At 42.3% G+C, this 22,652-nt stretch overlaps 1 protein-coding gene across 1 annotated transcript in view; it reads left to right on the forward strand.

The window, feature by feature from the left end:
- Positions 1-22,652, forward strand: part of LRP2 (LDL receptor related protein 2) — a 334,494-nt gene that overhangs the window by 278,537 nt on the left and 33,305 nt on the right. The window contains exons 59-64 of the mRNA XM_030210857.1: positions 2,356-2,499; positions 6,730-6,895; positions 11,009-11,137; positions 12,749-12,969; positions 20,761-20,940; positions 22,007-22,126. Of these exons, the coding sequence (XP_030066717.1) occupies positions 2,356-2,499; positions 6,730-6,895; positions 11,009-11,137; positions 12,749-12,969; positions 20,761-20,940; positions 22,007-22,126 (960 nt within the window). The remainder of the gene's footprint in view (positions 1-2,355; positions 2,500-6,729; positions 6,896-11,008; positions 11,138-12,748; positions 12,970-20,760; positions 20,941-22,006; positions 22,127-22,652) is intronic.

The following is a 22,652-nucleotide window of genomic DNA, read 5'->3' on the forward strand; positions in this document are numbered from 1 at the left end:
AAATCAATGGATACTGTAGCCCTGAAGATGAAAGAAAAAGATAGATTGAATGCCAAGTAGGAATGTTGGCAGTCATCCACATTCTGGGTTTGTGTCACTCTCTGAAATGCAGCAGGCTTAGAATAACTAGACGTTTAACTCAGAAAATGAAATGCCTAGAGTGGCAAAAAGGAAGAATGCCAGTGTTCCAGTCAGAAATGGATGATGGATGATAGATGAAAAGTACAAATGATACTGAGTACTGCCAGAGGCAGGTTAAAAATGCAGAGAGGCTCTGATCTTTTACTTGGCAGGAAAAAAAAATGACAAAAATTGCTCAGTGATTACATGCCAGATAAGTCTTTAGAAAAGGCTACCTAGCATTCATCTTTGCATTCTTTCAGCTTAAAGAATTTAAAATACTAGGGAGCCAAGATGGGAAAGATTAAATATGAACAAGGAGAGGAGGTACAAAACTGAGGAAAAGATGAAAACATGCAGCATTTTACTCTAACAATATAAAGATATAACTACTAGAATTTGAGGGCTGCATATTAAAAGGTGTACGTGCGCTGACGATTACTGACTGGTTAAGTCAATGGGTGGTGGTAAGGTCCCAGGCCCAAAATGGATGCATGCTGCTTTTTTTTTGTGTCATATTCATTTTCGGCAAAAAAAAGTCCTTTTTTGCAGATGCATTGAAAAATGGACCTGCGCACGTCCAATACATGCACCTCCCTGGCAGCCCTCAAATCAAAATATAAATACCTTAGTTTGTGAGGATCCCTAAGCCCCACCAGATGAAGATCTACTTTTTTGGTGGTCAGAACATCTACAAAGCTTGGCAGTTGGTGGCAATGTCCCTGAGCTGCCAGCATTGGAGTTGGTCCAAGAAAACAACAGGGCAATCTATCTGCAAGATCCAAGACGGCAACACATAAAGCAGAACAAATGATGAAATCGTCAAACAACAATGTATTGTTGGTTGAATAAATTCATCTTCATATAGATTTCTTCATCTGTTCTGCTTTTTGTGTTGCAGCATCGGAGTTGGTCCAGGGAAATTGCTGCTGACTACCAAGTACGGTAGGAATTCTGTGTGCTGGAGCAGGAGGTCTTCAGCTGGTGAAGCTTGGGGATCCCTGAAAGCCATGGCAAAGGTGTGCCACTGGTCATAAGTACTTATGTCAGCCATACATAGCAGATGTAAATGCTTGTGCCCAACTGCCATAGATTATGGTGTAACTTACAGTATTCTATAAGTTATGCACATAACTGTGAGTTCTGCCCTCACTTCATCCAAACTCTGCTCATGTGTATGCCAAGTTGTCAGATACACAATATGTAAGCACTGTTCCCTCTAAGCTGAGCGTGAGTCCTCCATCCACAGTCCTGCCAGTGAGGGTTGCTCTTTCATTAGCACATTTTCAATAGTGAATGACAAACAAGTTCTGCATTACAGGGAATCTGCCCGTCCATAGCGATTGAAAACACACTACCTCCTACTGGTAGCAATGCAGTTAAAGGACACCCGCTTAGCTTTGAGGGGACAGTGTGTGTAAGATATGCATATGTTTACAAAGTAGAGCTTAGGCACATTTTTGCCATTTACATGCATATGTGCACTCTACATGCATATATGCTAGTATTCTAGTCATTTATGCATGTATTCAGTGTATACATATTAGCACCTTAAATATAGAATTGCCCTCATTATGCATCTGTTTTTGTGACACCCTGAGTGAGGGGCAAGGGTGGGCCTATGGAATAACACAGCTGGACAAGGGATATAAGTGAAAGCAAGTGTTTTATTTAGTTTAATCCTGAATAAGCAGTCTTAAGCAGGTGTCAGGCTAGCAAGGCTCAAACACAGTCTGTGACCCTGCCCCAAACACAGCCTGGGAGTCTTTCTCGGTTCTTCTCCGAGTACTAGGGTCAGTCTCGAACAAGAAGCAAAACGACTTACCTCAGCCAGGTCACAATTCTTAATCATAGGTGGTGGCATACACTGGGGCTTCGATTCCTTCTTATCTCTCTGCCTCGTTAACCTCAGTCAGTCCCTGTCTCATATATAGTTCCTGCTTTTTGGCTCCACCCCTTCTCCCAGCTCACTTCCTCTTCAGTGGGACTAGTGTTCTTAAGGTGGCTCAGGCTGTCTATTTTATGTTGACTATAATTGAACTGCTTAGATTATATTCTAATAGGCAGTATATCAAATAAAAACTGAAATGTGAAACTTGTATATTTAATTCATTTATGATATAGTTTTTTAATGTACAAAATATAGAAAGTCGTACACCATATTGAGAAATATTATATGCCTTCACACCCAGACATTGATATGGAAAATGAATACTACCCTTTGTTCATTGCTAGGAAATGCTCCGTTGTTGCTTCTGCCAGATAATGTGCGCATTCGAAGATATAATCTCTCATCGGAACAGTATAGTGATTATATTGACAATCAGGAACAGATTCGCGCTGTAGACTATGACTGGGATCCCGAAGGCATAAAACTCAGTAAGTATACACAACCTTTCAAAATAAATAGCCTCATTATGCTTTTAACTCTCAGTAAACTAATTTATTATTCAATGGTTAAAGTGACATTGGGCAAACATTTTCGTTTGCTTTGGCAGAAAGTAGAAGTATAAGTTATATTTATCGTGAGGGATGTCTTATGTTGTATGTTTTATTCTTTAGTTGAATTTGAGACCACACCCTGAGGCAATGAATTGCAAAACATGCCGCATGTAGGTGGAGGCGTCCGTGTACTGCATTGTATATAACCTTGTATGGAAGATATGCAAGTGATACAAATTGAAGCTGTAAGGCGTTTTAAAGAATTGTTATACAAGATGAAAAATATTTTCTAAGAATAAAGCTTCAAGATGGTTGGAATACAAAAAGAAGTTTGGATCTAAGTGATGTTACAAATAGACTTAAAGATTAACAGCTGGGTTGTTGATTATTTATATACAGAGATACCTTCGCTGATTTGGTAGACCAACTAAGGAGATTTATATTGGACTATTGCATGTCAGATACAAAGAGCAGTCTCAGGTACATGATTGTGATACTAGAAAATCACGTTACACAACCAGAAACAAAGGAACTATTTATTATTCTGCTCCATTTTCTTAATGGAAGGAACACAAGTGTTTAGAGACTGATATATTAAAATGTGAATTTTTTCCTCAAGGAACTCTTCTCAGAGAAGGGAGAACAACTGACACACAAAACCACTCACAGAGGGTGGGGGAGAGGTACCTGTTACTTTCTCCTTAGACTTTATTGCCTGCTGTCCATAAGACAAAAAAAAACAAAGGGGTCTTTAGGCCTTCTAATTCTTTGTGGACAGCAGGAAATAAAAAACTAAGAAGAAAGTCACAGGTGAGGTGTACCAGCTCTGATACTTGGCCCTGGAGGTGCACACTCCGGACTCCAGGTACCTCCTCAGCCCCTCCACCCCCCACACCCTCTGTGAGTGGTTTTGTGCCTCAGTTGCTCTCCCTTCTCTGAGAGGGTTTCCTTGAGTGTTACTCTTCAGGAGAATGAGGCAATTGCGCTAAAAAAAAAAAAAAAAGAATCTTACACAAAGCCTCTGGGAGTAAGATGGTCTGAGGTTGGATTCTCTATTTAGCCCCAGTTATGGAGTCACAGATCAGGCTCAATTGGGTGCCTGTGACTCTATGGCTGCAGCTGTGGAAAAGCAGTGCTACTGCAGTTCCTGTTCCGCACAACAGTTGGTTTCCCTTATGTCCAGACTTTGCTGGGTCTGCTCTGAGGCAGAGTCGGGGGATGCTGCGCCTCTGGACACTGCCGACAGTTTGGCGGGGCAAGCACATTCAGCATCAGAGGGCCTGTCAGGTGAGGTGTCTGCTGTACAGTGCGGTTTTGGGGGAACCACTTCTGGTGGGAAATGCCGCCATCTTAGGTGCGCTCGGTTGGCACCAGTTCTTGATGAGCAGCGTGATTACAGGAGGCTGATACCCTTAACCCCAGAATTTGTGCTTCTCTTCCATCAATCATTCTGCCTCAAGCAGAGTCTTCAGGTGCCAGCTTTCCTGGATCCCTCTGGAGCATGACCAGCTGAGGGACCCTCTCAAGAGACAAAGCAGCACATGACTTCACAGGATTTAGATGAAGTGGTCTTCTTAGTTCTCTTTCTCCCTAGGAGGAAGATTTAGATAAAGACTTCTCAGGACTGGATGATCTTCTGGATGAGACTATGGAAGTGCCCCTGGTGGAGGACCCTTCTGTGGTCTGTATCTTCCACATTCATGATCTATGTTGTTTGATCTCTCAGGTCTTAGAGAGCCAGCACCCAGGAAAGGGGACCCTCTTTTAAAGGGGGTTCAGAAACCTCCAAAGCTCTTTCTATTGAATAAAAATCTGAAGGAAATGGTTGAGGCTGAGTGGCACTCTCTGGATGCAGTCCTTAAAATTGGCTAGGCCATGGCCAGGCTGTATCAGCTTCCCTTGAAGGACCTTGATGCATTCCATTTACTCAAGGTAGATGCGCTGGTTACAGTGGTCACTAAAATGTCTACTGTCCTAGTGGAAGATGGCATGGCCCTTAAGGACCCTCGAAATCATTGTACAGAGGTTCTTTTGAAGTGCTTATTTGAAGTGTCTGCACTGGCCTTGCATGGGGCCATATGCTGTGTGGCTAGACCTTGTGTTCGGTGAGTGGAGTGTCTTCCAGATTGCCTGGGGGAGAGTTCTGAGGGTGTCATAAACCTGGAGATGGACACAGCCTTTTTGGTGGATACCTTATATGATTTGGTCTGAGTGTTATCAAAGACTTTAGCCCTGGTGGTGACCGAGAGGCATTTTCTTTGGCTTAGGAACTGGGCAGTGGATTTAACCTCTAAGGTCCGCCTTTATCAGTTGTCCTTTCAAGCGAAATTGCTCTTTGGGGAGGACTTGGAGAAGTTGGTTAAGGATCTTGAGGAGTCAAGGTGCCAAGACTCCTGGAAGATCTCGAGCTTCCGGTACTGGCCAGGCAGAGCCTTGGTTGCTCAGTGGGATAGATATTGGTCTTGAAGGCTTCGGTTCTTTCAAAGAAGCCAATCTGGGGGTCAAAATAGAGGACAGGGGTCTTCTGGAACCTTCTGTGCTTGCTTTGGGGGTTATTCTCTGTTTGTTCCCATCAGAGGGTGCTTGCAACTATTTCATTGGAGATGGGCCTAGATGATATCAGACCAGTGGGTCTTCATAGTTCTTCAGTTTGGCTATGTCCTGGAGTTTTGTAATCCTCTCCTGGGTTCCTTTCTGGTCTCTCCCTGCAAGTCTCCTCGGAAAGCACTGGCTGTTCATCAGACCCCTGAAATGCTTTTGGCAGGCAGAGAAGAGTTCTGGAAGATATTCCATTTACTTTATGATGGCCAAGAAAATGGGCTCCTTTTGCCCTATATTGGACTTCAAGAGGATCAACAGGGTGCTAAGAGTGCTATCCTTTCATATGGAGACTCTAAAGTCTGTGATAGTGGCAGTCCATTGAGGAGAGTTCCTGACGTCCTTAGATCTCTTACAAGCTTATCTACATATTCCAATCCATCCAGACCAGCAGAGATTTTTATGCTTTGTGATCCTGGGATATCACTACCAGTTTCAGGTGCTACACTTTGACCTAGCCACTGCTTCTAAAACCTTTTCCAAGGTGATGGTGGTGGTGGTAAAACAACTCCTCAAAGGGGAAGTGTTGATTCATCCCTGTCTGGAAAAAATGGATGATTTGTGCAAAATCCTTAGAGGAGAGCAAGAGCATTGAGGACCGAGTGGTGATTTTCCTTCAGCATTTCAGCTGAATACTGAATTTTGGCAAGAGTTCTTTGACTGCTGCTCAACCTGTGGAATATCTGGGGTTTTATTTTGATACCCTGATAGGCAAGGACTTTCTTCCATAGGCCAGGATTCAGAAACTTCAGAATCAGATCAGACTTCTCCTCAGGTCCTTCAGACCTATAAGTTATGCATGTAAGTTGAAGACATGCCCATGCATCTCCCATGCTCTGCCCATGCAATTATGTGCTATAGCACTTAAACGCTCCTTTATAGAATAGTGCATATAAACGGCTAAGTGCCAATTATCTCAGCACTTACATATGCCTGGCACGTGTAATTGCACACTCTCGGTTATAGAATTACCCTTCTCATGTATGTAAGTTTACCTGAAATGAGCTAAGGTGTTCCCAATGGGTGGAGATGGGGTCGGGTTTGCACTTAAAATTCAACTGTGTGTGAATAAACTAACCCTGAAAATCTGGGCATACAAAATGTGTACATATAGTTTCCCTGGGGCCATTTTTAGAACAAAAGTATGAATATACTTTTGCTTTGAAAATCAGATGGTCTACACTGAGAAAACATTGCATTTACCTGTCATGCGTGCACACATTTATAAGATCACTCTTTCTCTGGCACTCTGTCTGCTGTGCCATTGTCAATGAGAGGAGATAGTGGGCTGGGAGATTATAATTTGATATGTTAGACTATTAAGCATCAGCCTTTAAAATTTTGACAGTGTGAAAATGGACAGTCTTGTTTTGATGTAGTGAGTTCCATAAACAGGTACATCCTATTCATTTCCACTTTTGGCTCATGGTAAGTTAAAGTTGAAAATATAACCTACGGAAGATTACAGAGAAATGTATTAATCAACTATACTAAGAATAAGATAAATCAGAATGCATTTACCATTCCTTCGTGATAAAGAATTCCTCTTGATTTTTGCTTTTTTCATAGGTATCGTTTATTACAGCATTCAGGGGAGAGGTTCACAATCTGGTGCCATCAAGCGTGCTTATATACCCACATTTGATGACCACAGTACCAACCCAATAAAAGAAGTTGACCTGAATCTGAGATACATAGTTAATCCTGATGGAATAGCTGTGGATTGGGTTGGAAGGTAAGCTTATTTGGAAATGATTTATTTAAAAATGTCACTCAGAATGTGATATGATGTGTTTATTAGCATGCCCTAAAACAAATAAATAAAACATTTACCCCAAAATTCTATAAGCTTGTGCACCAAATTTTATACTTAGTGCACAAAGTTGCATGCACAAGTTACAGAATAAGGTCAGTTGCATGCATAACTTAATATAATAATGAGCTGACGATTATTGCTAACTAGCAGTAAGTGGCACTAAGTAGTATTAATTAGTGATAACTGGTACCAATTAGCAGTGATGCGCGCAACTAACCTTAGTCGGCGCTGTAGAGCATGTGCTCACAAAATCCATATTGCACAATTACAGTGGGGGCATGGACTCATTCTCACTGTTTTTCTTTTTTTTTTATTTGTTTATTTATAAATTTAATGATTACATTTATGAAAATACTCATAAATTCGTATATTGAAAAACAAACATTAATCAAAGAAAAATAGGCATATTATCTTAATATATTTAGTCCACAATATAATGATCCAAGATCTAGGTAAATTAAATTCACTGTTTTTCTTCCTTCAAAGTTCACTCCATCCATCTATTCACGCCTCTGCCTCTCCGAGTAGCAGTTATTTATTGACCCCTGATAAGTCCCTGTCTTCCTTTCTCACTGACTTTTACTTTCCTTCTTTCTTGAACCCTCCTTCCCTCATTCTTGGGGGTTTTAACATTAGCGCTTTAGAAATGTCAAGTAGTAGTAGTAGTAGTAGTGAATGATCCCTCTGACTCTTATGCCTCTCAGTTTCTTGCTTTAACATCCTCCTTCAATCTTCAGCTGTGCTCCACTATCCATATTTTCCAGAATAGCCACTGTTTTGATATTGTCTTCTTTTCCAACTGCTCACTCTCCAGTTTCTGCACCTCAGTTCTTCCCCTCTCTGACCAGCATCTGATAACATTCACACTTAAACAACACCCCCTAGTCCCGTCCAATCTTCACCTATACATTTAGGAATCTTCAGGCTATTGACTTTTGCACTCTCTCCACCAGTGTTTCATCACTCTTCTCAGCCACTATGTTATTCAGGTCTGTCAATGAGGCTGTCTCTTCCTATAATACTGTTTTCTCATCTGATCTAGATACTCTCACTCTTCCCATTCTAAGTCCTGCAAGGTGTACCAAACCCCAGCCTTGGCTAACCTCTAGAATCTGCTACCTACGTTCCTGTGCCTGATCTGCTGAATGCCTTTGGCTGAAATCCCATGCCCATGCTGACTTCATACATTTCAGATTCTTGCTGACCTCCTTTCAGTCTGCTCTTTCACTTGGCAAACAGGACTACTACATCCACTTGACAAACTCTCCTGGCTCAAACCCTGAACGTCTCTTTGCCACACTGAACTCTCTCCTTAAAGTGCCTTCACCTCTAACCCTCCTTCGCTTTCTCCTGAGACTGTGACTGAGTACTGTTATGATAAGTTTCACAAGATTAACCTTGAGTTCTCAACCAAGTCACCTCCACCTCTCCTTCCCCCAATCTATTCTGTGAAACTTCCTTCAACCTCTGCCTCCTTTCCTGAAATCACTGAAGAGGAAACTGTACATTTTCTTTCCTCCTCCAAACTGACTACCTATTCCTGTGATCCTTTTTCCAACCATCTACTCAGCACTATCTCTGCTACTGCCATCCCTTATATCTGTCATATCCTCAATCTTTCACTTTCCACTTCAACTGTTACTGATGCCTTCAAACATGATGTAATTACACTATGCCTCAAAAAACCTTCATTGGTTAATAAACCTGCGGCTCTTTTGATCTGACCAATAAATGTGTAATTGTCTGTTTTTATTGATATGAATGAAGTATTTGAGTACAGCATATTGTGAATACTGATGTTATGGGTATCTGTCGGCACTATTTTCTTCTCAGTGGCAGAGTTTGAAACTGGACAGGATAAAGAGAATATCTGCTAAAGGGCATTTTATTTTTGTATTTTTTTTTAAAGAGGATTCAGGTAAAAAATAAAGAACTACAGGATAAACATGTATGAAAAAAGAAAGTAGTTCAAACAGCTATAAGAATTTTGCAAGAGTATGGAAAATATGTTGGGGACAGTAGCATGGATGGTAAAAGCTGAGAAAAGTTTGAGAGGTGACAACAGCATAGGAATCCCCATGCATGCTTGGTTTTCAGAATACTGAAGGGTCATTTTACTTAGACGCTCTATGGGATTTAATGTGTGCTATAATGATTAGTAGCCCATTTCATTCTTTTGGGCTGCATGGCACTTAACACACACTAATTTGTTAGCATGTGCTAAGTTCTTTAGCGTGTCTTAATGAAAGGACCCCTGAGACAGCTGTGCCACATCTGCAGTGTCAGATGGCATCACCCATATGTGTGGCTGATCTCCTCCTGCTTGTTGATAGAGAATAATATTTAATATTCAAAATAATAATAATACTAAAAATCTTTGGCTGTGCTATAGAGGAGCATGTGGGAATAATGAAAATAGCTTGAAACATGTCCAAGTAATTGGAAAATAAATGTGTTATTTCTTGATAATGATCTAATAAGTAGAAAGAGATTACGGATAATGCTAAAAAATGGGGTAATAATAAGCATCGCACAAAGAATTTCATTGCTGTGTGTACTACTGTAAAAGTTCTGACCTATGCAGTCAGCTTTAGCTCTACGTGAAGTGGAATGAGATGACCACATGATGGCATGATAGGATAATGAGATACAAAGAGCTCCTATGCCAGCCTCATTAAAAAAAAAATGAGAGGTAGCTGCCGCTAAGGGCAAGCTTTTATTGCATGCTCAACACCGAAAGCCATTTTTCCTAGCATCACATCTCTTTCTAAGGCAAAATTTGTGCTGATCTAGAATTGTGTAGTTGTAGCATATTTATGCTTTTGCACTATTATCTAATGCATACTAATTTTAATAAGAATTTTTTTTCTGAAGTCCACTGCAGTGCCCCCTAGGGTGTCCGGTTGGTGTCCTGGTATGCCATTGCACTATGAATGCTGGCTCCTCCCACGACCAAATGGCTTGCATTGAGTCGTTTCTGAGATGGGCATCCTCAGTTTCCATTATCGCTGAAAATCGTGGACGACCATCTCTAAGGTCGACCTAAATGTTGAGATTTGGACGTCCCTGACCATATTATCGAAACGAAAGATGGCCGCCCATCTTGTTTCGATAATATGGGTTTCCCCGCCCCTTTGCTGGGACATCCTGCGAGGATGTCCTCAGGAAAACGTAGGCACCCCTCTTGATTATGCCCCTCCACATATCTCCGCTGTTGAAAAAATATTATTCACAACTAAATTAATATTAACATATATCAGTTGCACGTAACAGGGAGACAAATGTCATTGTCTTTGAGGACCCACCATAAATTCATGAATTCTGGGAGATAGAGAATAGAACAAAAACCCAAGGGGCACAGGTGCTATGAAAGCAAATGCAGCAAGAGTAGAGCTGCATGCCATTGCATTATCACAAGATGAACCAATGGCAGGGAGAGGAAATCCCAAGGAATGAATGCCTTTTAAGGATGAACAGCTTGAGAAACTCTTCCTCAATGTAGAATCTAGAGAGAGAAAGGAACTGAAATCCAACCTGAAATTACAGATCAGAAGACCAGGATCTCGGACCTGAGCTATGAAAGATAAAGAACTGAGGACAGGAGGGAGGGTGTGACAGAGCTCAAGTACCCTACATAAAGTTTGTGAACTCCTTAGAGATCACTATTAGCTTGAATCTATAAAAACAAGTCCTTTGGAGGATATGCATTCATAAACTGTTATCATTTACATGTGTTTGTTTTTCTTTGAACTGGATAACATCTAAATTAATTTCTGTATTTCAAGCTCTCTGAAACTCTATCAGCAAATTACTTTTTGTGCTTAAGAATTTCTCATGATCATCTTTCTCTGAAGACTAAAGTGTTATGAAAATAGAATGAGAGAAAGACTGATAATCTAATAGACATCATACAGTAGATGTGTTAAAATTAGTGTTTAATTACTAGACTTCATTAAGTTTTATATGTACAGCATACTATGAAACAAAAGTGTAAAAAATACCATTTGCCTATTATTATTATTATTAATCCAGGCATCTTTATTGGACTGATGCGGGGACAAATCGAATTGAGGTGGCCAAATTAGATGGAAGATACAGAAAATGGCTTATTTATAATCAACTGGACCAACCAGCAGCTATTGTGGTGAATCCCAAACTTGGGTAAGTAATCATGACATTGGGGTAAATTCTCAAAATGTCTATGTGCCAAGATGATGTGCACTAAGCGTGAATTCTATAACACCGATTGTGTGTGCAACTGCCATTATAGAATACCAGTGTAAGTCTGCATTTATGTGCCTAATTTTAGGTGTGAGCACTTAAGCCAGTTTAAAGGCTGTCGTAAATGCTCGTGCTTAACTCTAGGTAGTTATAACATTCTGTAACTTGTCTGCCGAAATGCCTGACATGCCATGCCCCTCCCAGCTGCATGTCCCCACACCCCCTTGAAGTTGCACATTCTGGAATTTGAGTGCGCAATTTATAGAATAGCGACTAAGTGTAGTTATATGCTTAACTACTAATTGGTGCCAATTAGCCAGTTATTACATTGTTACGTGCGCAGATTTACATGCTAATCAGAAATCTGAGCATGCAAATTTATAGAATTAGAGGGCTCATGGTAACAGATCTCATCAAACCCATTATTGGGCCAATCTCGGCACTAAGCAGTTCAGGGGAAGTTTCATACTGAAGCTTCCAATGACTTCAGGGGCTAAGGGCGTCCAGAGGACCTAGGCCCCCCTCCTAGTAAACCAGTAGCTATATGAGGCTCAGAGAAGCTCCCGCTGCTGCTATAATGGCAGCGCAGCATAGCACTCTGGCACCCCACCTTCAATGACACATATTGGCACCCTAGGCAGTTATCTGGCTCACCCACGTGCCCTGCTTGTATTAAGGAATCCCTTTGCTGTCCTCCAGGAAGTGCACATCACTCCATCCTTGATATTTTTTTTTTACTATATGACAGTTTATTTCTTTGTGGTGAAGGGAAAGGGTGTAAGAATCAGTTTTATAGTTTTCAAAATTAAAATCAGTTTTTTTACAACTGTAACAATTAATATTAAGAATTAGGGAAAAATACTATTAAAAACGTACTACATATTTATTTACTTAACAGAAATTTGCTATACCGCCTTGACTATGGGGTCCTTTTACTGAGGTGCGCCGAAAAGTGGCCTGCGCTGTGTAGACGCATATATTGGATGCGCGCATGTCCATTTTTCAGTGAACCTGCAAAAAAGGTCTTTTTTTGGCCAAAAATGGATGTGCGGCAAAATTAAAATTGGCGCATGTCCATTTTGGGCCTGAGACCTTACCGCCACCCATTGACATAGCAGTAAGGTCTCACACGTTAACCGGGCGGTAATGGTCTACACGCGTACAATGCTAAGGTTAGTGCCGCACACGTAAAAAATTAAATTACTGCCCATGCCACACAGTAGCCAAGCAGTAGTTCAAAATTGATGCACGTACGATGTGTGTAGGCGCCTACACGGCTTAATAAAAGGGCCCCATATGTTTCCCTGTATGTTACATGATAACAAAGAATAAACCTGGAATGCTGTAATGACACACACTTTACTTTTTTAAATGTTCTCTGTAGTGTGTGCTGCTATGCAGTCGATAAAAATCCTTAAGTCTGGGCTCAGATATTGTGAAATAAATTGATGGGTCTGTGGACTGACACATTGTTCTGTTTAACCAAAGAGGAAGACATGAATTATTGAAACTGAAAACTTTTCAAACTCTACTTACCTAACTGTTCTGTAGGCTGATGTACTGGACAGATTGGGGAAGACAACCCAAGATCGAATGTTCGTGGATGGATGGTCAGAACAGACAGCCCCTGATTTCAGATGATCTTGGTTGGCCAACAGGCCTTACCATTGATTATTTGAACAATGACCGGATCTACTGGAGTGATTCTAAGGAAAACATTGTGGAATCCATGAAACCTGATGGAACAGACAGGATAACTGTTTTAACTGGAGGTTAGAAATGGTCTTGAACTGTGTTCATCAGTTGTTTTGTGTTGTTCTATAAAGTGCTCATGCTCATATTTTTTTTCTAAAAGTACAGTAATTGCTGATGAATCATTCTAGGTGTTGTGATTTAAGTTTTAATATTAATGGAAGTATTCAGGTATTCATTCACCAGTATCCTCTTCTCTCTGTCTCTCTGCCCCCTCCTCCCTCAATGTGCACAAACACACACACACACACACACACACACACACACATATGTATAAGAGACCAACTATGTCATTACTGGGAAGGAAAAGCCTCAAGGAGCTCCAAATCCAATGATTTTAAGAGTTATATGCTAATCAATAAGAGCCTGTTGAAAGCAGAAAGCTAGAAGTGCTGTCTTGTGAACCCCAGTGAAATGGACCCTGAAGCAGAAATACGAAACGCTGGCCACCGTTGGACCAAAGGGGATCTTATCTATGGCTAAGAAGCTGGCTCTCAAGATAAGTGCACTGTTCTATAAGAAAGTGTCACGTCTGTGGCAGTGACCACCCTCAGACTTACCTTGTTCCTGGAGGTCAGCTTCCTAGCTGGCTCCTGTTTCTTCTGTCTGTCCTTTCTGAGCTAGCTCTGGCTCCCTCTGCTGGCTGCATCAGCAGCATGACACTAATTGCTTCACTATACTGCACCTGTGGGTGTTGCCTGGGTTAGCTCTGTCTGTCTGTCTGTCTGTCTGTCTCTCTCTCTCTCTCTCTCTCTCTTTCTCTCTCTCTCTCTCTGTGCTGGCTGCTTCCAGCATGACTCTAATTGCTTCACTACACTACACCTGGGTGTGAGAAGCCTCTCTGTGTTTCACTGTGCTTTCTGCCTGCTCCTTGGTTTGTGCCTGAACAGCCTCCGTAGTTACTTAGAGATTGCTGCAGCTGCTCCTCTGGTGTTGAAGGGCTTTATTAAGCACTTAGAGACTGCAGCCTTTGCCTTTGCATTGTCTAAGGTCCCTGGTATGTTAGAGTGCTCTGTGCACTGCTACATTGTCCAGTTCAGTGTGAGTTCCTAGCGTATGACTAGTTAGCTTGGGCACAGCTTTGCTTGTTAGCCTGTGTACAGCTTTGTGTTTGCTTAGTGTGAGTTCCTAGCGTATGACTAGTTAGCTTGTGCACAGCTTTGCTTGTTAGCCTGTGTACAGCTTTACTAGTTCTCCTGTGTTTGCTTAGTGTGAGTTTCTAGCGTATGACTAGTTAGCTTGTGCACAGCTTTGCTTGTTAGCCTGTGTACAGCTTTACTAGTTCTCCTGTGTTTGCTTAGTGTGAGTTTCTAGCGTATGACTAGTTAGCTTGGGCACAGTTTCGCTTGTTAGCTTGTGTACAGCTTTCATAGTTCTCCTGTGTTTTGCTTAGTGTGAGTTTCTAGCTTGTGACTGGTTAGCTTGGGCATAGCTTTCCTGTTAGCTTGTACAGCTTTACTAGTCTTCTTGTGTTTAGCTTTCTGGTTTTCCCGTGTGTGTTTTCTTTTGCTTCTGGAGCTTCAGCCCTAGTCCTGTCTGTTGCCAGTACTCCTTGTTACTGGAGCACCAGCCATAGTCTTGCTCCTTGACCTGACCATTGCCTGAATCCGACTACTCTCTGCCCGCTGTCTGACCTGACTACTGCCTGGACCCGGATATTCACTGCCTGCGGTCAGACCTGACTATTGCCGGAACCCGGACATTCCCTGCCTGTCTGCCTTGCTTTCGCCTAGGTGCCTGGGGGCACTTCTGTATCCTGACTCCTGTTGTTCCTGCCTGCTAGTTCCAGTTCCGGTTTTCCTATAAGCCCTGCCGGCCGCCCGAACCTGAGGGCTCAACCCTCGGGGAACGGTGGCTAAGCGTAGGTGAAGCCTAGATCCAGTGTGTTCCTGTCCAGCGGGTTCCGGTCCCGTGGGTTCCAGTCCAGTGGGCTCCACTCCAGTGGGCTCCACTCCAGTGTGTTCCAGTCCAGTGGGCTCCACTCTAGTGTGTACCAGTCCAGTGGGTTCCAGTCCAGTGGGTTCCAGTCCAGTGCGCACCCGTCCGGTGCGGTCCAGTCCTGTGTATTCCTGTGCAAAACTCCAGTCTGGGGTTCCAGTCCAGTCTTGCCTTGTGACCTTGCCTGCCACCGCCATGCCACGGTAGTGGTCCAAGGACTCACAAACCCAGTGCTCCTGGGGAAGAAGCCTGACAGTATGCCAAGGTCCTCGAGAACGCAACAGAAAGTTTGATTGCACTATATGAACTGAACATTTTTTGCATGTGAATTTTATATATATATGGAAGGTTTTTGCCGATGATGAACAGGAGATCTTATTGATCAGCATATAGCTTTTAAAATTGTTAGATTTGGAGCTCTTTGAGGCTTTTGTAGTTGGTCTCTTTTTGAAGGTGTTTAATTGTATGTATGTATATGCAGAAACATAGAGCTCATAGTTCATAAACAAGATAAATTTAAACATAGCATCAAAATAATTAAAATTCTTCCCCCCCCCCCCCCCCCGCCAATATTTAAAACCATTTAACCGGGTAGGAAAGGCACCCAGCCAGTTAAATGGTACTTAGCTGGCTATCCTGTGATATTCAGCAAGAGATAGCTGGCTGTGTCCTGCTAAATATCGCCAGCTATCTGCCAATATTCAGTGTGAGTTTTGCGGCTATATTTGGTCACGTGAATACTTATTTGATTATCGTAACACTTTGTTCTGGGTGCTCCGGAGTATTAGTACTCTTCACATGGGACAAAGCACATTGGTGAGTTTAGTGACTAGAAGTAACAAATTTGATCATATCACTTGTGTTTTGATTAAACTTCACTGGTTACCAATTAAATAGCACTCACATTTTAAGATCTTGATGTTGATTTATAAATGTTTAAACAATGAGGCACCTATCACTCTGGCAAATTTAAGAATCGAGGTGCCCTTTGGCACGTAAGGGCCTATGAGTGTGAAGCGTGTGTCAAATCAACACACGCCGGGCTAGTGTGTTCATCTGGCAGTAATTCTGAGTTTGACATGCACCAAAAATTCTCAGTAGAAAATAATTTTCTATTTTCTACCACAGGATAGTTCCCGGCGGTAATCGGCAGTTGGTGCATGCTCAAACTGTTACCACGTGGGTAACACATGAGCCTTTACCGCTAAGTCAATGGGTGGTTTTTAGGGCTCAGGCCATAAATAGGCATGTGTTGGTTTTCATTTTGCTGCACGTCCATTTCCTAGCCCAAATAACCCCCCCCCCCCTTTTATCCAGACATAGTGGAGAAATGGTCCAGCGCACGTCCAATACACACGCCCACACTACCACAGGCCACTTTTTGGAGCGCCTTTGTAAAATGGCCCCCTATTGTCCAAAAAGATCTCTCCATTTAAATAGTAAGCTATTGTTTGATATACCTGTGACAGAACAAGTGTGTTTTAAGCTTGTAAAGTGTATTGGGTATTTCCTGAAGTGTTTTCTCTAGTTTGGCTAGCAGGTGGTGCATATTTATGTTTTGAAGCTGCTGCAGAACCAAGGCTGTTTTCTTTGTTTAAGCCTTTTGGAAAGGCAGTCTGCAGTATGTTTTCAAACTTGTTCTGGGCTCTGAATTGCCCAGGAGCTCAGTTTCAATTGGAGTGTACCGAATTTTGCCCCAGTCTTAGCCAGGAAGAAAAGAGAGTAGGATATCTTTGCTGAGGCTCGGTGAACAGTTATATGTCCTGATTTCCCAGGTACACATTAGTTAGTATACAAATGTTTAGTTAGTATTATAATTGATCCATATTTCAGTTACCTGTTATTGTTCTGCTGATTGCACTTTTTCTGTTCATTGTTCTAATTTTTTCAGACAAACATTCCTTTTAGTTTATTGCCTCTGCTTGTCTGGACTGATAAAGAATCCTGGTGGTTTGTATGTTGGGTCTGTGAGTGCTTTCTGGGAACTGTGGGACCACTGTGAATGTGGCCCCAGTAACTTAGAAATAAACTGCGATAATTTGAGAGTGAGAGACTTGCCCAGAGGCGGTTGTGACCCAGTCAGTGAGAGGAGGATACTAGTGTACAGCACAAGTGGCAGGTGCAGGTGGACCTGAGCTGTGCTGGGGATAGACCCTCTAAGTGACTTCAGGGTAGCCCAAAGCAGGTGGCTAGGCATTTCATGATAGACTCTTAGTCTATCTTTATTGGTGAAAGCATGGTGGGGTTGTCAGGCAAAGTGTTTGGCGTGAGGGTCTTTTTTTATCTGTAACCTCCAGACACAGAGCACAGTGAACAGTCCAGCAGTAACAGGGTCCCTTCCCAGTTCAGGTTTTTTTTTGGTAGTGTTAGGAGATTAGCAGTGTGCTGATGGTGACTGGCAGCGACCAGCAGACACTGTAGATGCCTGACCTAATAAAAGAGCAACCGGATTGCCTCAGTGAGAAGGAGGAGAAGCAGGACCGGCCTGTGCACAGTTCTCCTGAGGGGAGACCAGACGTCTTGTGGACAACAGCCCATTCATTGGCAGAGCTGGGTGCCATGCCAGCTGAAATCCGGCAGATTTACATGATAGAGCAACAGCAGCTAGATCAGCTGCGGCATGAGGAACGGGAAGAGTGACAGGGGGAAGAGGAACGGGAAGAGTGACAGCGGTGAGAGGAGCAGGAACAGCAGCATGAGGAGCGGGAATTTCAGCTGCAGAAATTAAAGATGAAGATGGAAATGGCTCAAATCCAAAGCTCCAGCCCGAGGCAGGATCCACATCCCGTGTCGGGCCCAACTTGTTTTTGCAATTTGATGATACCCAAAGTGACTTTGATGGATATCTAACTGCCTTCGAAAAAATTTACCGTTTCAATGAGTTTCCTCAGAAAAACTGGGTGTGCTATCTGGGAGGAAAGCTCACTGGTAGAACACTTGAGGTGTTCCATGGACCAGTGGCGTTCCTAGCCAGGATGGCACCCGGGGTGGATCGCCGATGTGCCCCCCCCCCCCCGGTGAAATGACACCTCCCCCCGGCGAAATGACACCCCCCGGGTGCATGCCGCTGGGGGGGGGGGTGCCGCAGCGCGCGCCTGTCGGCTCCAAAAAGTTCGCTAACTTCACTCGTTCGCTGCAGCTCACTCTGCCCCGGAACAGGAAGTAACCTTTTCTAAATCTGCTATATCTTTTTTGAGATATGGCAACCAGAACAGAATGCAATACTCAAGGTGTGGTCGCACCATGGAGCGATACAGAGGCATTATAGTATTTTCAGTCTTATTCACCATCCTTTTCCTAATAATTGCTAGCTTCCTGTTTGCTTTTAGGCCACCACCATACACTGAGCAGAAGATTTCATTATCTATAACAACACCTAGATCTTTTTCTTGAGTGCTGACTCCCAAGGTGGACCCTAGCATCAGGTAAATATGATTCGGATTATTCTTTCCAATGTGCATCACTTTGCTTTTGTCCACATTAAATTTCATCTGCCATTTGGATGCCCATTCTTCCAATTTCTTAAGGTCTTCCTGCAAAATCTCACAGTCTGCACGTGTTTTAACAAGCTTGAATATTTTTGTGTCATCTGCAAATCTAATCACCACACTCATCATTCTGATTTCCATATCATTTATAAATATGTTAAATAGCACTGGTCCCAATACAGATCCCTGCGGCACTTCACTGTTCACCCTCTTCCATTGAGAGAAAAGACCATTTAACCCTACCTTCTGTTTTCTGTTCAATAACAATTTCCTATTCCACACCAGAACCTTGTCTCCTATCCCATGATTTTTTTAATTTTCTCAGTAGTCTCTCATGAGGAACTTTATCAAGAGCTTTTTGAAAATCTAGATACACTACATCAACCGGCTCACCTTTTTGCACATGGTTATTCACGCCTTCAAGGACATGAAGCAAATTGGTGAGGCAAGACGTCCTTTGGCTGAACCCATCTCATTAAACCATGTTTGTCTATGTGTTCTGTAATTTTATTCTTTTTAATAGTTTCTACTATTTTGCCCAGCACCGATGTCAGGCTTACCGGTCTGTAATTTCTCAGAGCATCATTAATCTGTAATTATGCACGTAACTTGTAGCCATGCTCCCATTCCACCCTGACACACCCATGACCCTACCTTTTAAACTTGTGGAGGAAACTGCGAGCTCTCCAAAACTCACCAGAAATCCACTGTACCAACATAAAGGGGCCTCCTTCAGGTGTAAGGGCTATGGTAGTGGTATACAGTGAGGGTAGTGGGTTTTGGGAGGGTTTCGGGGGGGTTCAGCACACAAGGTAAAGGAGCAATGGTCAGATGTGTACCTAGGAGCAGTTTATGAAGTGCACTGCTGTGCCCCCTAGGGTGCCCTATTGCTGTCCTGGGATGTCAGGGGGACCAATCTACTAAAAATGCTGGCTCCTCCTACATCCCAATGACTTGATTTTGTGCGTATTGCCAGCATTTTTAGTAGTGGATTTCTGGTGAGTTTTGGAGAGCTCACAGTTTCCTCCACAAGTGTAACAGGTAGGAGGAGGTAGAAGCCTGGGTCCACCTGTCTGCAGTGCACTGCACCCAACACTAGACTACTCCAGGGACCTGCATGCTGTTCTAATGGACCTGAGTATAACATCTGAGGCTGGCAAGTAATGTTTTTCATCACATTTTGGGGGGGGGGGGGGGGGGGTTAGTGACTACTGGGGGGGAATAAGGGGAAGTCATCCCTGATTCCCTCCAGTAGTTATTTAGGGCACCTTTTTGTGCCTTATTTGTTATAAAAACAAGTCTAGTTCAAAACGTCTTAGTTTTAGTCCTGGACGGTTTAATTTTGTTCCATTATGGCAGAAAATCATCCAAATCTTAGGAATGCCCAAGTCCCGGCCTGAACATGCCCTTGACACGCCCCCTTGAGATTTGGATGCACGTCTGATGGACTTCATAGAAAGACATCTAAAAATAAATTTGGAAAATACTGATTTGGACGTTTTTGTGAGGAAAAACATCCAATTGCTGCTTTATGCCACATTTTAGACGTTTTTATGTTTTGAAAATGAGCTCAATAGTGGAATTAGAAAAGGTACAGAGAAGGGCAATGAAAATGATAAAGGGGATGGGACAACTCCCGTATGAGGAAAGGCTGAAGTAGCTAGGGCTCTTCAGCTTGGAGAAAAGATGGCTAAGGGGAGATGTGATAGAGGTCTATAAAATGAGTGGAGTGAAATGGGTAGACATGAACTGCTTGTTTACTCTTTCAAAAAATACTAGGACTAGGGGGCATGCAATGAAGCTACAAAGTATTAAATTTAAAATGAATTGGAGAAAATGTTTCTTCACTCAATGTGTAATTAAACTCTGGAATTCATTGCCACAGAATTTAGTAAAAGCAGTTAGCTTAGTGGGGTTTAAAAAGGGTTTGTACGACTTCCTAACGGAAACCTCAATAGAACATTATTAAAATGAACTTGGGGAAAATCCACTGTTATTTCTAGGATAAGCAGCATAAAATGTATTGTACTTTTTGGGGATCTTACCAGATACTTGTGACCTGGATTTGCCACTGTTGGAAGCAGGATAATGGGCTTGATGGACCTTCAGTCTGTCCCAATATGGCAATATTTAAATACATAAGTACTTAATATAGAAAACTGACACTTATTTCTAATAATTTAATTTTCTAATTGCAAGGTTTGTTATTTTTTTTTCCTGTAATAAAAAATACACTACAGTAACATAATCAAAAATATATTAGCTTATACGAATTTACAGTATGAGAAAATGTACTTTTCAGCATTACAGAGGAGTTTTATCTCAATAGATACAGCTGAAGCTTATTTGCTTTTTATTAACTATGATGTTTATTCATTTTTAAAGACCTCGGCAACCCTTATAGCCTAGATGTGTTTGAAGGACATTTATACTGGACATCAAAAGAAAAAGGTGAAGTCTGGAAGAAGGATAAATTTGGAAGTGGAGTAAAAGTGAAAGTACTGACCATAAACCCTTGGCTCACTCAAGTGCGAGTCTACCATCAGCACAGATATAATCAATCAGGTAATGACTTATTTTGCATGGGATGTGCACAGCAAATGGAAACCAGGATTTGAAGAAAATGGGATATTATTAACCTTACAAGGCAACTTAAAATTTTGTTAAGCCCGTTTCTATAACGCAGAATTAATACTGATGTTACATCTCCCTCATAAGAAATCCACTTTCTGGATTGCTATGGATGTTGTAATATTAAACCCAGCAATGCATTGCTCTAGCTATTAGGAAAGCAGCTGTTTGTAAATTATGTGATTGTACCTATCACAGGAGATTTGCATCCTGTCTAAGGTAGAGGGTAACTCTGCAAAAAAATTCTAAATGGAGCCATATAGATTTAGGTGGTAAGTACATGCACAATTGCCAGTATTCTAGTCATTTGTGTGGGGGTGTGGATCAAGGGCAGACTCACAATGCTCTGGGCAGTAAGGGTCATTGGGCCCCCCCTGGCACTGCCTGTGACCCCCCATCTGCACACCACTGTCCATCCGTCGTCCCCGACACACTAGGGTGCCCTCCCCGGTCCTACGTTGGCCTCTTCGGGGGCAGGAAAGATCCCCAGTCTTTCTTGCCCACTGCCGCTGCTCTGCCTGACACCGCCGTGTTTTCAAAATGGCTGTCGAGTCTTCCTGTGGTAACCTCTTGGGTCTTGGCAGTCTCGCGAGACTGCCACAGGGAAGTCTCAGCAGCCATTTTGAAAATGTAGCGGCTAGATGGACCTTTGGTCTGATCCAATATGACTATTCTTTTAATGTTTTCCTGTCAGCTATAGGGCTCCTTCTGCTGAGCTGCAGTAAGCGTTAGTGCGTGCTTACCACAGCTTAAAAGCGCTTACTGTGAGATGCGCTCCGACATCCTGTGGTAAGTTCCTAATCTGCACATGCAAACCATGTGCAGATCAATTTTGAAAATGACAAGATATCGTCAGAATTTATCAGGATATGCTCATTCAAAAGAGTCTGTAGAAATCTACTTTATTAAGCATTGTATACGTTGTTGATATTATATAGTTTCAAAAATATTTAGCAAGATAATTTAAATCAGCTTTATTTTTGTTGAATTTGCATTTTAGTGTCCAATCCTTGCAAAGATGTTTGTACCCATCTGTGCTTGCTGAGACCAGGCGGATACACTTGTTCCTGTCCTCAGGGTGCCTGGTTTATAGAAGGCAGTACTACAGAATGTGATGCAGGTATGGTTAACTAGCAAAAACAAAAATGTTAGTCTATGAGGCTTGTGCATGAAGCAGGCACAAAAATGAACTCTCACAATGGGGCAAAGCAACAGCAAAACTTCACACATAGTTTTACTTTGAAACTTGATGCAGTTACAAAGTATCATTGACTTTTGCACCTGCTTTGTGTGCACAGAATCAGAAATGCAAGCCATCCTCCCCAGAACTAAATCCTCCTCTAATTGTCCCTACAACTTGTATTTTGCTGAACAATGCACATATTTTGTAACTCAGTGTGCACAGGCAAAAAGAGGTGTGGTTATGGGTGGGAAAATGGACATTTCATGGGTATTTCAAATTTACGCGCATTGTAATAGAATATGGCCCTCTGCGCTTAAATCTATATGCCAGGATTTATGTAACATTTTCATTGGTGTAAATGGAGGTGCATAGTTTTAGGCGCTAGGATATCAACGAAGCATATTCTAAATGCCGCGCCTAAATCTAGGCGCCGCTTATAAAATAGATTTGGAGGAAATGTTTT

This window comes from Microcaecilia unicolor, chromosome 7 (genome assembly GCF_901765095.1).
Source record: "Microcaecilia unicolor chromosome 7, aMicUni1.1, whole genome shotgun sequence".
Taxonomy (NCBI): Eukaryota; Metazoa; Chordata; class Amphibia; order Gymnophiona; family Siphonopidae; genus Microcaecilia; species Microcaecilia unicolor.